Source organism: Pelecanus crispus, chromosome 3 (assembly GCF_030463565.1).
Source record: "Pelecanus crispus isolate bPelCri1 chromosome 3, bPelCri1.pri, whole genome shotgun sequence".
Taxonomy (NCBI): domain Eukaryota; kingdom Metazoa; phylum Chordata; class Aves; order Pelecaniformes; family Pelecanidae; genus Pelecanus; species Pelecanus crispus.
In genome coordinates this window covers 80462093-80479571 of record NC_134645.1, presented here as the reverse complement: position 1 = coordinate 80479571, position 17479 = coordinate 80462093, and the positions used below count along the sequence as shown (strand labels likewise).

Here is a 17479-nt window from a genome sequence, read left to right as displayed (position 1 = left end):
ATACAAGTTCCTCCTCTTGGTGAGGAAGTGGCATTTGTGGGCATGGCCTCATGGAGGTTCAGAAGCTGTGAGAGCAGAAGCTGTGAAAGATCTTCAAGTTTTGGAGAGGGGAAAAATCTCACAAATGGCGCAACTGGCAGGGTAGTGAATGAGGAGTAGGACCCAGCTCTCTGGTATCTGGGGAAATTTGTAGGAACTGTGCCATGCCTTACGTGGCAAGCTCTGTGACTAATCCTCTGAATTTGAAAGTATCCCTTTGATGAAGATGGACTTTGATTCCCTATTTCTTTGTTGTCCTTCTGACTCAGAAGTTGTTCACAGCTGCTGCTTTGACAAGTGCAAAAGCGTTACGCACAGAACTGTTACATCTCAGAAGTTCCTGTATCTGCAGCCCAGTGCTTCATTTGGCTCACTCTACCTGTGCCCGCCTGCTCGCACCAGTGGGCCCTGGTGGCAAGTTAAGAAAGGACTGGGCAACCTCCTTGCTCCGCTGTTGTTTTTTAAGGACGAAAGGTGTCAGCTACTGGGGCTGGATGCAGCCCCAATGGTAATGAGAAGTTCTTGCACCCCTGCTGTTGGCCAGGACCAAGCAGGGCAGTGAGTGATAAAGGAGCAGGGGAAAGGGAACAGAGGGAGAGAGACAGCATTTAGTCTTTCCCCATTCCCTCTTTTCTGATGATTAATCAGCCCCAAACCTGATACCAACTCTGTGTTCAAAAATAAACCCACATTTTTCTGTCAGGAAAAGTTCCCACGTGTAAAAATATACAGTTTGTCCCACCTCAGGGTGACCCTGACCAGGAAATATTTGATTACTTAATGAAAACTTCAGGGGAAAAAACCAGTGGGTTGACTTGCGCAAGCTACATGATGATTAATGAAAAAAAAAGAAAACATGATTGCACTGTACATCTTCTGTCAAGTGCACCGAGGCCACGACTGGATTGGGAAAGAGTACCAGTTTGGTGGCCATGCAAGGGACATGACTGATCTCAGCAGCATTAGGTTAATTAAAAACCTAATTTTGAAACAGTCTAGTCATGATGGTATATCAAAGCTAGAATTAGATCCTTCACAAAAAAAGTGCTGTCCACGTCTCAGTGTTTTTAAAATAAAAATTTGTCTGCTACCCTTTTTGCCTCATTTTACTGGCATTTTTCAGACAGCATTGTCTGTATCTTTTTAAAGTGGAAATTTTAAGTGGAAATGCTTCATCCCATGCTTAGTCCATATACGTATTGTGATATTCAATAGAGATATACAATTAATGCTGTTGATTCAAAAAATATATTTTAATTATATTTGACCTCACATTATTTTAAGTAATAGAGATTGAAGGACCTGTCTTTCTAAAGTTTAAGAAATTAGACCTTTGGAGTCAACGAGGACAGGATGAGTGAGGATGATCATGCTTAGTAAGGATAGAGAAATCAGTTAACAGATAATCTACCATTGCAAGGATTATGCAAAGAATTAATTGTTTGACATCAAGATTTGTTTGGGTTGAAGGAATTTTTGGAGTCAATACACTTATGTCAACTTGCAAATTTATAGAACAGCCAACGTAGTCCTGATTTTATCTGTGTCACTTCTATGAGTGGCTTTGTTAGGATGTCTCACGTTGAGCAAAATAAATTTGACAAGCACCAATTTGTGAAGAGACATTAATAGGATTTTCTCTAATCAAAAAAAAAGCAATGCCAAAATCAATGCTATAAACTCCTTAACATGCTGAAAAGAATTCCAACTTATGCCATCCAAGTTCAAATGAAATGGTAAAATAAATTGGGATAGAGAAGTGGGTTAAGAGGACAAATTTTTCTTATATACTTGTTTGTCTGAGGAAATTAATTGGATAATGCCTAGTAAACCACTGTCCATAATGTTCCACAATTAATAAATGCTGTGTGACTCATAGCGATCTTCTCATTTACACTGGTACTAATGCCAGTTTAATTTCACTGATGTTGGTGGAGTAACTCCTGATGCATGTGAGAAGCCCTTGAGAGAGTGGATAACAAGGCAGGTAGGGCTGTTTTTCTGCTTGCTGCTCTTCTGCTACCCTTTATACTACATTGCTAAGTGTGCTGGGAAAGAGTGAGAAAAAAAGCCAGGTATTGAATTTAATTTTACAGAATGTTAGCTAGAGCACTTAATATATGCTTGTGTTGGGGGTGTTGTGCATACATCACAGTAAGACTTCTCCACAGCCTAGTCTGATGTTACAGCTTTGTTGCCACGGTATGGTTTTGCCCCATGCTCAGCCTACGATCTGCTGGAACCCAGAAATCAGTTTTTCTTTTATGGCAGGAAGAAAAAGCGTGGACTAGGAGGTCAGACATGTCACTAGCCATAGCTGGATTGCAGTTTTGATGAAACATGTTCTGAATTTCTTTGGAAAAGTTCCTCGATCTGACCCTTGGCACAGTCTTGTCTTTGGAATGGGGATAGCTCTTTTGTACAGCCCAGGGACTTTATAAAGATAAAACATGAAGGACGGAAAGCAATCAAATATTGTGGAGTTACATGCCACGATAATTTCACTGCTGGCTGGATTATGAATTTCATTCAGTATGGTACTCCCTTTCCTTTTCTTTTCATTTTGTTATGATAAAGCCTATACATAAAGCTGTCAAATAAGAATCATATGCGTACTTACCACACCAATTTTAACTATGTGTGTTGGAACTAGGAACTAACTACTGAGGATGATAACACAGCTGTGGCTCACAGTGGGGAGGATGTAGGAAATATCAGCTCCAGTAAGCCTCTGGCATCCTTCAGAAAGAAGAATGAAAGAGGGTAAAAATTTGTTTATGTGTATATATAAGTATGTCTATTTTGAATAAAACCTGAAAAAAGGAAGAAAAATTATATCAACCTACTGTTTCTCTGACAGAAGCAGTGGTGCCATCCTTTGCCATTATTCCATACTGCAGGTTTCCATGACAGTCAGTCCTGTAGGCAGCAGCAGCCTTCTCTTAGACAACAGGCATAGCAAAACTGTCTACTTTAGAAAGGTTTAGAAGTCTCCTTCAGTAGCAAAGATGTAATTACATTTTTCCTGTCTCGAAAAAGGTATAGTTATACAGGCAGCTTGCAGCTGCTAGGATTAGAAGAGGGCACAGCGACTGCCCGCAGGGAGCGCACGGTGAGGAGAGGAGCCTACTTGTCCCTTCTTTTCTTACATCACCTGAGACTCCGGGAGCTAAAGGTGAAAAACCTCAGCATAAAATCTGCAGAGATCAGAGTGAATTTTTTTAAGAGGGGGGCTGTCATCCAACTGAAAATGCAACTGTGCATTTGCTCTGGTTTGTTTCAGCGAGTGTGCCTGGGGATCCTTAACTACTTCAGGTCTGTGGAGAGAAGCCTGACCATCAGTACCGCCAGCCTCTCCATCAAGGCTGGCCGCCTAATTCCCAGTGCAGAGGACACCTCCTGGGTCAGTGCTGCCAAAGGAGTCACTGGTGGTTTTGGTGGCCTGAGTTCACAGCCGAATATTCACTACACGCCAGCTGACTACAAGGTGAGGCACCACCCAGCCTTTCGTCTTGCAAAATGTGTGCTTCAACAGGAGTACCTACCTAATCCAGTTCTCTCTTCCGTGCAAGCTATGTTGGGATCAGTTGCTGAGCCATCTGAGGGGTTCAGTGTAGCTTGTTCCTCAGAACCACGTGTCTCGCCTCAATACCCGCAGCTACCAGCAGTCTGTAGCAAACCTCTGAGAAACTTCAGGCACGTAGACGTATAATGTCAATACTGTCTGCCAGATAAACATTTACTTAGACTGGTGCTGCTGGCTGTGCTTAAACTAGGACCTTTGTGAGTGTGGGATTATCACAGAGAGTAGATACTCCTGAGAAATCTAAGGCATTTTGCAGTTTATGGAAATGCTTGTTTCAGTAACTCCTAATGACTTCTAAAATGCATTATTTAGATTTAGGTAGAGTTTAGGACTTACTGTTTTTTAACCGTGGATGAGGACATGTGGCTGAAATGATATAATTAGTCCCCCTAGCTTCACAGATTGGAAAAATAATAATTCAAATTAAATTCCTAAGGCTTATCAAACTTTTCTTTCCCCAACTTTTTTGTAAAATACACTGAACAGAACCAATATATCATGCTGACCTTAGTGGTTTGATGTGATACAGTATTTTGTCTTTTGAGCTATAGAATTTCCTTGCAGCTCTGCTACCTAACACTCATCGCAAAGTTCTCATGTAGAAAGCCTGGAGAAGCACGATAGCATTTTAATAGGAGTTTTTTCAACATTTTGAGCACACATTTATTTCTCATTTACTGAAAACTTGTTTTTGTTTGCTTGGGGTTTCTTTTGCTGTAGAAATACACAGAACCAAATGCACAAGCCACTTCATGAAAGAATTGTGGCTAGAACCAAAAAGGAAGTAGGCTTCCTGCCCCCATTTGTTGCTTATGTTAACACTTCACCCGCCCCGCCAAAAAACCCAAACCAGAAAAAAACTTCATGTCCCTAAACATAAAAAAATCTAAACCTCTTTGCAAACAAAATGTGTGGGGAGGACATAAAGTTGATGATATTTTTAAGGTATCTTTAGTTTTATTTCTAATATGGCCACATTTATCCTTTAAAAATCTAATCAATTAAAATTAATAAATGAAAAGCCACTTGGAACTAGAAAATTATGATTTTCCACTTAAGAAATGTTGAACTGGGTGGTCCAGCATCTTCAAATTTTCAAGCCAGAAAAAGTAATTTAAAAACTTATGTTTTCCAACGGGAGATGTCAGTTTTCTGGGAAGCAGGCATTGTGACAAACTCTCCTTCTGAACTCTGCATAATATACATTTATTTTCATTCCCTTTTTTTCTGTCAGAAGGAATGATGCAAAGATCAATCCTGACCTTCCATCTAAGCACTCTCTGATCTGGAGATTAGCTGTGAAATACTTCAGAGAGCCCCTAGCAATGAGAGACACATTATTTCACAGTGGCCTCTCTTTCCCCTGGACTAATGCATGGATGTGGATATATATGCTTGAACTTCAACTACAGCTTAGATAAATATTTGCTAATCCTATTACAGTTTAATTGGCAACAAATTTAGAAGCAGTGGCAACAGTATTTCCTTAATAATAGTTTCTAATATGTTTTTTTTATTATTATTATACTGCACAGGCTGTCTCTCAAGAACTGAAACAGTAATAGAGCCATTTTACTGGTAAACTAATGGAGACCTATCTAACACACTCTCTGGCACATGCTATAAACCCGAAGCATATGGCATTGTTTTTAAAATACTTTTAGCATCTAGTCTATGCCCAAAATTGGAGGCATACCTGCGTTATGTATCCCCCCACATTGTAAGCTGTGAGCCTGTGTGATTGCTCAGCGCACAATGTATCTGAAACTGAGATTCTGAGGCAGTGTTGCACCCTCCCTAGCAGACTGCTTGGGATGAAAATCATCAGAGGTGTGAGTTTCAACGACAGAAGGCCCTGCAAAACAATGCATTACATGAAATAAAAACTCTTTTCTGTTGAGATTCAGCTTGGAAGAAAGTAGATAAAATATATGTAGGTGCATAAGTGTTTCTTTGTAACCCAAAAGGGATTTGTTAAGCCCCAGAAACCACAGCAGAACTACAGGAGGAAAGCCAAAACCTGCAGGCAAAAAGCATTGCACATAAATATCCAGTTACTTGATTTGTTGCTATAGACATATAACTGGTATTAACATTTTTTTATAGGCATAAGAAATATTTAGAAGGCTTGGGTAGTCTCTTTAAAATATGACTCCCAATCCAAACATGACAAGGAGAAAGTCTTCATTTCTTTTTGGTTTTGTTTTGTAAGAATTCTCCAGTTTTGCAGTCACAGGCCCCTTCTGCAGAATGCAGTAGTCTTGACTGAGATTTTTAGGAGTGGGACAGAGCAGCAATCACTGGAAAAAAAGTTCAAGAGCTTGACAGTGGAGATATTTCAAAGAATGTTCTCCACAAGGACGTTTAAAAACACAACTAAAAACCCCTTCTACTTGGTATGGTCAAGTCAGCCCAGTATTTGCTCAGTTATTTACCCAAATCAAGTTGAATTTAATTCTTCTATAAAGGGCTTTGATTTAACCTTTAGCAAATTCTGCACCCCATCACTAAAAGTGGTGAAACAAATAGTCTGTTCAGAAGAATGAGGAAAGAACAGAGTGCAGAACACCGTGTCGAAAAAAGGCAAGGAATCTGACCAGACCGATCCAACATTATGTTCAAATTACGTGTACATTTTGCAGGCCTGCCTCATTAACTTTATGGTAAAGAATGAATTCTGATCCAGCATAGATCTGTGAAGCTGGCAAGCTGTTCTTCCCAGTACGTGTAAATTTGACTAAGATTTCCATGACTAAAGCGAATACCTTTTCCTTTCCTCCATCCTTTCTTCTAATAGAATTTGAGACATCCAGGTGCTAGCAGATAAAGTTTGGACAGCATTGGGGATCTTGTAAAGGAAGATGTTAGGAGAGCCAGTGGAAGGAGGAAGTCCCAATACATCGTGCATCATTATTTGGCACTGAAGTGAGAACAAAGGTGCATTACATACCCAGAAATAGTAAAAACAAACAGTGGAAAACAAGGAGCTTGTATTTGCCTGCCAGCTTCTTACAAGAACCATTTTTAAAGGCTTCTATGGCTATACCCCTATACCAAGTCTTTATTTACACTGGGAGATTAGCTTCTGTAATTATATACCTAGAGATAGATGTATGTAATTCCCTTTGTGGCACTCCTAGTCACGAAACAGAGTATTTGAAAGCTAACGCCACTTCTGCTGACTGTACTACTGGATTCTTGCCTGGGGTGTTACCAAGCTAACTAGTGACTCACTGCCAAGGTAGATGATTCTCTTTTAAAGACACTGATTTTTTTTAGAAAAGTAAGGTCATTGTTAAACTGTTCTGTTGAACAAGCGCTGATGTCGCAGCAATTTGGCACATCAGTCAGTGGGCGTTCCTTTTAATTAGTGCTGAAGTCTTTGTGTGTGTGAGCTTATCTCCAAATCTTGCAAGTGTAACTTACCCAAGAAGGCTTTAAAAATTCCTTGACTTTGTATTTGAATATCAGAATTTAGGACAATTTTTACCAAATTTGAGCTAAATTAGAAAAAGGGAAAAAAGTTCTACCTTAGTTCAAGAGCTAATCTTCTCATTTTGATGCCTTCTTGGCGTTTTTTGTGGATTTATATGCCTGAAGGAAAAACTAGGCACAATAGAAATTTCATACAGTTTGTCTTACTCCATGATAGTATAAATGAAGCCACAGTGTAGGTGTTACCCATAAAAAAAATATTTTAGCAGTATTTTATTTTATTGTTCCTTGCTAGTGACAAAATACCATGTTTCTAGGCCAGGTCCACCCTTAGATATGTTGATTATACAGAATTGCAATCCTTGCAGAGCTGACTGCTTGTATCTCTGTGTCTCTTTTTCATGGCATAGATCCACAGCACTCAATTCATGGAATTTGCAGAGGTGGAAAACCATGACGACTTTCACACTAGTGAAGATGGATATATTCACACACAGGACTAGCGAGGGGTTTACATAATATATGATGTGGCTTTAGAGGACCTGAAAGAGCTTGAGAACCAGCTGCTGCTTGTGGCCAGCCAGTACATTGAGAAAGACAAATGTAAGATATCTACAGGCCCAAAAGACCTGTGATAATTTAGTTTGCTGTTTTCAAGGTAGACTGATCCTATGACATCTTCAATGTTGCTGTACTTCTGCAAGACCAAGTGCTGACTGGAATTTTGGGACCTTTCTCTAAACTCCTAGTTAGCTAAGTGATGATAGTGTTACAAAGACCTAACTGAGCATGTGGAATTGCTTGTCACATATTATTAATGTCATAGTTTTGCACTTATTCAGGGTCATAGACATCAAAGTCATCCTGGAGGGGAAAATAACACAGAAGGGGCATTTACTGATGTAGTTAAGTAATATAATGAGCAAGCACATCTTCAAGGCACGGAGAGAGAGTCAGAAAAGAAAAATGTTAATTGTTTCTGAATGTCTTTTAATTAATGTATTGGATTGCTTTTCTGCAGAACTAAATTTACCTCCCACCACTTTCAAACTTTTCTCAGTTCTAAATAAGAAGTTGCAAAATATTTGATGTTCTAGACTTCTTTTTTTCCTGCTGCTTTTTTTTAATAGTAAGAACTGAGTTGAGGCAGAGTATGTTACAGATTTCTAAAAAGAGCAGCTGTACTTCTCTAATAGTGAGGAGGAAGCAGCTTGTAATTGTAGAAAGTATGGGCCATTAGAAAACAGTGAATAAATGCCACAAAGATGTATGATATTCAGTTGCACAAAATATCTCTTAAATCACGGGAATTACTTTCTGTATTGATAGGATAACATTTTTGATGTTTTAGTATGCTTCCCTAAAAGTGAATGTTCTGACAGAGAATCCGGAGCACAGCTGAGGATTAAGATGACCAAAACATTTACAAACCTCTGAATGCCTAAATGCCTGCTAGGACCTCCTTTGAAGTCACCTGAAGGTCCTCACTGTGGACCTTCTTCTGGAACATCTTTCATTTCAGGAGAGGCTGAGAGAGCTGGGACTGTTCTGCCTGAAGAAGGCTCAGGAGGGATCTAATCAGTGTGTATAAATACTGGTGGGAGGGAATGAAGAAGAGGGAGCCAGTCTTTTGTCAGCGGTCCCCACTGACAGGACCAGAGGCAATGGGCACAAACTGAAACACATGAAATCCCATCTGAACAGAAGAAAACACATTTTCACTGTGAGGGTGGTCAAACACTGGCACAGGTTGCCTGGAGAGGTGGTGGAGTCTTCATCTGTGGAGATATTCAAAACCTGACTGGACACAGTCCTGGGCAACCCACCCTAGGTGACCCTGTCTGGGAGCAGGGCGTTGGGCTGGATGACCTCCAGAGGTCCCTTCCAATCTCAACCATTTTGTGATTCTGTCATGACAGGAGGCAGACTACTGAATGCAGTAGGGTACACTGGTAGGCTGGTATAGCAGTTCCTGTGTTTATATGTCACTTCATTATCACCCTGACACAGTACACTGGAGGACTGATCATGTACAACCTGTCCCAGCTCCTTATGCTCCCTCTTGTTAGGGTCTCTTTCTGAGTGCCATGGACACAAACGCTTTTAATGCTGACTCTTCAATGATCATGGACTTGAGATGACTCTCTTGTTCAGCTTTTGAAAAATAAGACACACCAAGTCTGGAGCTGAAGAGTAGCTGCTGAAGCCTCTTCTATTTACTCCATGGCTGATTTTTGACTCTGCAGCTCTAAACATTTCAGATTCACTCTACTTGATTTATCATTTGTTGTCAAAATTAGCTCTAATTTAGATAGTATCACAACCAAGAAACCAAAAGCATCATTTCTTTAAGGATTTCTCATGTGCTGCTAGTGCAGAAACATTTGTAGTGACCTTTTTTCCTTCCTTCACAGTCATTTTTAAATTATGAAGACTGACTTTTCTAATAGCAAGCCATCTGAAAAGAAAGCCCTCCCCTGGGTCTGCACTCTGCTCTGCTATATCTCTTTGTAAAGTTTGTCTTTGAGTAGCCTGTACCACTTTTATTTGATCTGAGAGTGAAGGTGAGGAGATTAAGATGATCCTAACATCATTAGGTGCTGTGAAAAATTAAGCTTCTCTTCACTTTCCTCTCCTAGTTTTCTTGTGCTTTGTCTGGCTTTATCTCTTGATGTGGGTCTTTTGAACTCCAGCCATTGCCCTTTTATCTCAAGGAATATTTGTTAAAAGATGATGGAAGAGATATGTTTAAACCAAATGCCTGGTGTGCTTGTTCTTTGCCTTGCAGAATACTCTGGGGCTCTCCAAGGCTTATGGGACTTGAAATCTTTTCCTGGCCTGGGCTTCCCTTGGCAAGCATAAACCACAGCCCTGTGCTATAAATAAAGAATTACCACAAACCCTGGGACTCTAGGCATGTGGAAATCCTTCTGATACTGGCATCTGCTTGTTTTCTACCTAATTTTTTTTGTCTTAGGCAATGTAACTTGTGAGCAACTCAGTGGCAGCAACATCCTTGGCTGGGCACATGCCTCTGTGGATTGATGTGCTGTGCTGCTTGACCTCTGGACCTGTGAAACTGCTCTCTTGGAAAAAAAATGCCAGGTACAGAAGCTTTTCTTGGTCTGAAAACAGTGATTTGCAATCAGTTCATTTCAGGTTGCGTAAGGTTCCCTTTCCTTTCCCATTGTGTATACACACGGATGCCAGAGCCAGCAACCATGGGTGGTGGTATGGGTTTCAGACGCATTGGGAACCTGGTGCTGGGCTGGGCTGGGCGCAGAGGGTTGGAGCTGCTGGGTGCTGTGACCTGGGTCTAAAGTACCACATGTAATGGCTTTTGCAACAAGAGAGCAGAAATGCTCTTGTTGTCAGACAGCAGCCTCTGTAGCCGCTGTGCCAGGGGCTGGAAGCACTTCTGCGAGGCCTTAGGGAGAGTCACTCACTACTGGATAATTGGGAAAGGTAACTGGGAAGGACAAGGCCATCTCCAGAGCAAAACTGTGGAGCATGTTGTGTCCCTCCTTGCCTGCCAGGGAATGGAGCAAATGCAGACTAGGAAGAATCAGGTCCAGCCCTGAGAAGCCTGGGCCACTAGGATGTCCAAGATGGAAAATTTTAATGTGGTCCTGGCTGTCCCTGCTTTCTGGGGCTGGTGCAGGAAACTTTTTATGGCTGTCATTAGAACTGTAATCATTGCATCTTTGTGAAGCCCAGGGAGGAGAGACTCAGTCTGCAGCTGGCGAGGCCCATCATTTACATTACCCTTTGTCAGAAGGAAGCAGAGAGGTATTTTGTATGTTACAGCATAAAACCCAATCCATTTATTAATAAAACCTAATATATGATTCTGTAGATATTATAAATTTATTTCTTCTCTGTTAGTTAATCTATTTGAGCAAAAAATGCCATGATTTAATATGGAGTTAAAAAAACCAACAGACAAACCAACACCAAAAATGTGTATTAAGTAATTCGTAGCTTTGCCATTCGGAAGGGCTGCTGTATATCCTGGGGGCTTTCCCCTTCCCCTCTCTGAATCTAGTCATGTGTCTGTATTTTGCCATAGGACATGAAAGCATACAGGGTTTCTGCCCAAAGGCTTCAGTCTTGAAAGATGAAGAGCAGACAAGTTCAGAGGAAGGGACCCAGAGGAGCTTGGAAGCGTATTTCTGTCTGTGGGACTCACCAGTCACAGGGACAATGCTGTGAGCGTCAGGAAGTGGAAAGGAGCAGATAGTCCACTTCAGAAGCAGGGAAAAAAGGCACTAGTTGAGGTCGCCCTCACACACATGAAAAGTTTTGTTCTCAGTCCTGGAGTAACCCAGGGCAGCTCTCAAAATAGGAGTGCTAGAGGGTGTTAGGGAATCTCCTGTGTACCATTGAAGAGGCTTTAAATAGAAAACCTTTTAAACTAAAATAGTTGTATGTAGTTTAGGAAATCTCCTAAGGCCACTCTCCCACTTTCATAGAGGGGCTTTATGTTACAGAGCTGTACAAAATACTGTCTAATTGCCTAGTTCACTAAGTTGCTGTTCTCAACCCAATCGACTTTGCTCTCCATTGCTGTATGATCATGCTACCTCTGTGAATCTACCTTTTAACATGGGCCTTCTGTATAAGGAAACTTGCTTTCTTTTTGGAAGAAAAACTCCCAGTAGAGAAGAATGAAACCTCTACAGCAACAATACACTAATTCTCTTCCAAAACCATCAAAGAGTATATCCTGGAACTGCTCTCACAACCCAACTCTCTAGGCAGGATAAATGTACAGATGTGCTGTTGCTGGAGGTCTTTTGCTTTTAGATGAAATGAAAAGTGGGTCTCGCTAGCTTTGTTTCCAGGTGGGGCAGAGTTCTTTCTGAATAAGAAAACAATAACCCTTTGTCCAGCAGCTGAGACAGCTAAGCTTAGCCAATATAAAACTTGCTTATGGCCTATTGCAGTGTCTTAGCTTCCTCCAGAACAGTTCAGGTGAGGCAGGTCTACATCAGAAAACTTGACTGTTTCCATTTAAATCTGAATTCTCAGCTACCAAGTTACCTCCTAAGCCCTTCTGCATCATCCTCTTCCACAGTCTTCTGGTATCAGTATGGAAAGTAACACAGATGCTTTTCTACTTCCCTGTCAATGTAGAATAGCCAGATGTAGATCATTTCATATTGACATGACCAGTTTGTCCAGACGCAAGAGCACTGGCTGCTCATATTTTCAATAGCCTAATTGCCATCTGACCCAATGTCACCTCGAGAGTTCACATCCTGTCATGTTTGGCACATTTCTTTTTCTGTCCTAAGCTGTGGGTATTTGTAATTAAAATTTTTATTTAAATAAAACTTTACAGCTATTTTTGGTAGAGGAGCCTGAAGAGGGCATGCGCCTTTGTACATCTTTAATTACATCTTCAATTAATTTGGAGTTTCTCCAAAAAATGCAAAGTAACTGTGACAGTCATTGCCAAATGAGATAATGCAGAGTCTTGTATGAGTCTGCAGGTTTCAGATTGGGGGAAAGGAAGCTTTTCAAAGACACAAAACCAGTGTGTGTGCTGGAAAATAAACAGAGAATGGATTAGAGTGGAAAGAAGTAAGTGTTTTTAAAGTACATTGCCTTGTTACTTTTTGAAGGGAAAAATGTGCAAAATAAAAATCTTCATGCTTCAGTAGGAAAAAAAAACATGTTAACTATGCAAGATTTGGAAGAAATTTCTCATATGGGCAGTTTATTCTGTGTTCTGTTTTGAGCCTTTTGATGAAGCATCGAGTAATATCCTGTGCCAGAAACAAGATGCCATACTGGGTCACTGTTGGTTTATACAGGCAGCAAACTCCGTGTTCAGGCCTCTCTCCCCAACAAAGAATGAACATTTGGGTGAATAAACTTTTCTAAATATGCTCCTGAATATCTCTTCAGCTTGTAGATGTTTACTTTGAAGCTTATCAACATGCTTTGGACCCAGAGGAAAGATTTGCTTTGGCCCAAGCAATAACTGACATCATGCATAAACGTCCAAGATTTGATCTCAAGCTTGAATATTTCGTCAGCACCTACAAGGATGAATGCACCTGTTTGCAACTTCACCTCCAACTGCTGAGGGACATAGTAAACCATCAAGTAGGTGGAATTTACAGTATATCCATCCTGGGGAAGTAGGAGATGAAATCCAGAATGAGAAGCTTTGATTATAGCCTGCGTGGGTTTACAGTGTTAAAATGGGTCAATACTAATTTAACAATGAACTCTATGGATGCTTTGTAAATTGAAGGCCTGAAGCTCAAGAGCAGACAGCTGTCATTTCATCAATATCAGAAAGAAAATGTTGAAAAGATTGCAGAGCTTCATATGTCATGTTAAAGACACAGCTGCTACCATTTGAGACAATTAGAAATAGTAGTTGAGAGGTATGGAAGCTAAATAAAATTATAATCTATATTTGTTCTGTAATGCAGTAGATAAGGAACTAGTCCTGTTTATAGTAAGAGAGAAGTGACTTTAAGAAGAATATAAACAAAGCTTGTACTTTAAAGTGCACTTTGAAAATCAGTATATTTCAGATAGCTGTGAATTCCTGTGCTAATAATTAAAGCACAACATTTAAAATCCTCACATTTTTCCTCTGGTTTAAAAATCTGCCTCAGCTTTCCTCTGTATCCTGCCACAATATATTTGCTTTCTCTGAGCTTTGATTTCAGAGGCCGCAAGTTGGGAAGTTTAATTAGCTAACCTTTGTATCTTGGCTTTTAGTCCGCAAACAAAGTCTGGGTTTTGGTACAAGAGGCTACTCTTGTTCTGCTGTTGCCACTGATGCTGCTGTATTGCCAGCAATAAAAATGGAGCCTTGTCAGCATCACTGGAGCTGAAATTTTGTTCTGAAGGAATAGGAAAGATTCAAAATAATTTTAGCAGGAATAATTCATCTAGAGTGGGTGAATATATAATTGACTTGAAAATGTGTGTGTATATATATAAATAGAAATTTTTGCAGCTTACGTTTAAATAAATAATAGTTGGTTTTGCCTTGATTTCTAGCTATGTGTGAATTTTATTGGCTAATATCACTTGTGTTTATTGCTGAGTTTTAGATAGATGCCCAGAGGGAATACGTCCACAAGATTTGGCGGGAAGGTCAGAGAGGTGGCATCGGTGAATTTGGACTCCCTTATAATGTAATTACTAAGCAGCCTATCTCTCTTAACACTAGCTGGTGAGTAATTATACAGTTTTATTTTTCTGGAGAGTACCTCTTTCTGTTCTAGTTTGTGTGATTGATTGTAAAAATTCAGGATCCAGCACCTGAAAATAAGACTATTTGGAAAAAAAATTACAGTCTTAAGGTGAACGAAGCAACAGAGGAGTGTCTCATTTTATTTAGTCTCATGCTATCTAGAGAGCCAGAAAAACATTCAAAGAAGAAAAGTGATTCCTCCCCCACCGCCTTTACGCTGCCCAGTCATGACAACGGATTTGATAATTGCATCTTGCAGCGCACTGGGACATTAATATTCCCATGGGTACAGACTATTAAACAGTAATGATGAAAGTGGACACTGCGGTTAGCCTCGCTTTAGACTCGCTGCATCAGCAGCCTGACCTGGCTTCACAATTTTCACTGCCCTTTGGCCACAGTCTATTACTCTTTCTAGCACAACTGCCCGGCTGGATGCGCCCGTACTCTGTTTTCACACGCAGAATCCACACGTTACCTGCAGTACAGACCTGCTGCGTGTTCCCCGTCCTGCAGCTGTGCAGCGCTGTGGGTTATGCGAAGGGTTTACGTAGCAGCTAATACACACCCAGCAGCCAAGAGCCCCTCGCCTCTGGTCCCTTCTGGTTTCCTGCCTCTGTCTCAAGCCCTTTGGCCCTATTCGTCCTCCTACACACATTTTGATTTTGTATTGGTTATCTGAGGGCTTATTTTCAAGCGCAGACAGTTTTAATGGGCAAGCATAATAGACCTGAAAATGGAGTTAATAAAACATGTCAGCTAACGAAAGAGAATTTTAAACGTTTTCTGTTTTCATTAGCAAATGAAACTACTTAGATGTGTTCCAACATGATTACATTTATTAAGGCTTCAGTTCTATTTTCAGATTTGATGATTGATTTCTGATGCACACTGAAGCCACTGCAATTTATTCTTGCAAATTAAGCAATTGCAAGGTTGCTTTATATATACAGTTTATAAAAGCCTTATTTGAGAGCTATTTATTCTTTTTTGGTTTTGTTGTTTTTAAGTCCTACTTTGAAGAACATTTATTTGCTGGAGTTTCACCCTTCTCTTGGTCTGGTGAGCTTGATCCCCAAAGCTCTTGAGTATATCTACCAGGAATCCTACAGCATCTGCAGACCAAAAACAGCCAGTAAAGCAAGTAATCTAGAAAGACAAGTACTTCAGCTAGTAGTTGATGAGTGGCTAACTATGGAAAAAACAGAGACTTTCTACAGCTCTCAGATTCAAAAAGATGTAAGTTCCAGTTTTCTGTTAGTAATGACTCTTTAAAGCAGAATGCCCATCTTGCTAGTTCATTTACGCTCGCTGGTTAAAGTTCTAGCTATGTGATTCTTAATTCAATTATTTGCTTATGATTGGTGAAGATCCATTCCATCCACCTTTAAAACAATATTTTTTTCTGTAAATGAACACAGAAAGGTAGAACTCTTGATCTCATGCCAGTATAAAGTAGGAGCAATCAACTTAATGAGAAGGAAAATGCATGCACTTAAAACTGACGTGAGATCATGGTAAGTCTCCAGGTTTTGTGTTTGTGTGTGTGTGTACAGTCTGAAAAAAACCCAAAAAAACCCCTGGACATTAAAGCAAATATTGTTATAAGTGGAGCCAGTTATTACTGTAATGTCCACCATTTCCTGGTGTAGAACTCTGAATTTAGTTGGTTATAATTTTGATAAATGCTAATTATTGTGAATGAAATTATCAAAGCTGGATGTCTTAATCAGGTTGATTTTTTTTTTTTTAATTAGTCAGCTTAGTTGTTGCTGAGAGCAAGAAATGGAAAATAATTTATCTGTTTTCTTTACAAGCTTGTGATACAGCTATGCTTTGGACCATGCATTTCAAGTTTGGAAAGGCTCATTAGGTAGTGATACGCTATGCTTTCATTCCTGCCAAGTTTGGCCAGCATAAACTAAAATAAAATATGCTATTGCAACATAATCAGTAGGGAGACATTATGTGAAGTTTCTGTGTGCCCTGGTATATCTATAACCTGAGGCAAATCAGGACTTTCCACTGTCCCTGCAATAAAGCTCTGGTCTAAGGTGATCCGTGTTTGATTAGGGTCTGAGCATTGAAAGTGAGCATGAGAAGCTGTTAGCCTGCACTGTCACTCGCGTCGCCTTCACCAGAGGCAGCGGAGGAAGCTCGCTGAGCAGATTGCAGAGGAGACGCGGCAGCTCTGCTGGTGGAGCAGGAGCTGGGCAGGAGCACAGAGAAAATATAGCTGGCTTGATAAGTGGGACGGCAGCCACTAAATGGGAATGGAGATCGATGTAGATGAAAAGCTGGGAGACAGAGACTAGGACTAAGAGCCAGTGGGTTCCTTCCTTTCTGAAGGAAAAGATATGGGGGAAAAAAAGTGCACTGCAGATTGGGGCTGGGGCAAGAAGGCACCTCAGGTAGGGGTGGAGGGTTGAGAATGGTTTGGTAATGAGATCGGATCAAGCTGTCCAAAAGCAGTGATAATAAGACTTGCTAATCAAGGGAGTGGGGATGAAAATGAAAAGTTGGAGGCATGGAAACAGAATGGGTTAGATGAAGAGACTGTGAAGACAGTGATGGGTAAGAAAGTAGAGAGGCAAACTAAAGGCAGAAGGGCACAGCCTCCTAGGATACTCCCCTCCCTGCCCTGGAGAAAAACCCAGAAGTTACTTATCCAGCATCAATCTCATGCCAATAAAATCCACTGGCAGTGTCCCACTACTCTCTTGTCCACAGCAGATCAGAACACTTCTTTGCTTTTTAAATTTTAAATCCTAGAAGTCAGTGGTAGCGTTCTGCAATGGATCTTAAAGTTACCACACTGCTGTTGCCAAGGGGGAAAGGGAGGGGTTTTGTTGTGTTTACTTCTTGCCTGTTCCTTTTCCTCCAACAGAAGCTGCAGCTGAGACAAGCACATGCAAGCAGGCAATGTTTAGAAAGACATTAAGGTTGTAGAAGTCAAGCATTTAAATTTTAGGAAATTTGCCTTTGCCAGAGCAGATTTAATTTAGTTTCCTTTTGCATAGCCATGATGACGCAGTCTTTCGATAACCACGTTGTTTTTCTTTATGACTTGGTATGCTAAAATCAACATTTCTGTCCTTCCTGGACTGCTTCTTTTATGACCCTGGACCTCATTCTTTTATGTTATTCCAGCCGTTCACTAAGGACAGTTTTACAAGATCCAGTTTTTATTCCCC

General features: G+C 40.5%; 1 protein-coding gene across 1 annotated transcript in view; it reads left to right on the top strand.

Annotated features, from left to right (window-relative positions):
• CCDC162 (coiled-coil domain containing 162) overlaps positions 1 to 17479 on the top strand; it is a 38328-nt gene that overhangs the window by 12452 nt on the left and 8397 nt on the right. Inside the window, 6 exon segments of the mRNA XM_075707723.1 lie at positions 3323 to 3526; positions 7471 to 7691; positions 10069 to 10165; positions 12974 to 13174; positions 14143 to 14264; positions 15296 to 15524. Coding sequence (XP_075563838.1) covers positions 3323 to 3526; positions 7471 to 7691; positions 10069 to 10165; positions 12974 to 13174; positions 14143 to 14264; positions 15296 to 15524 — 1074 coding nt within the window.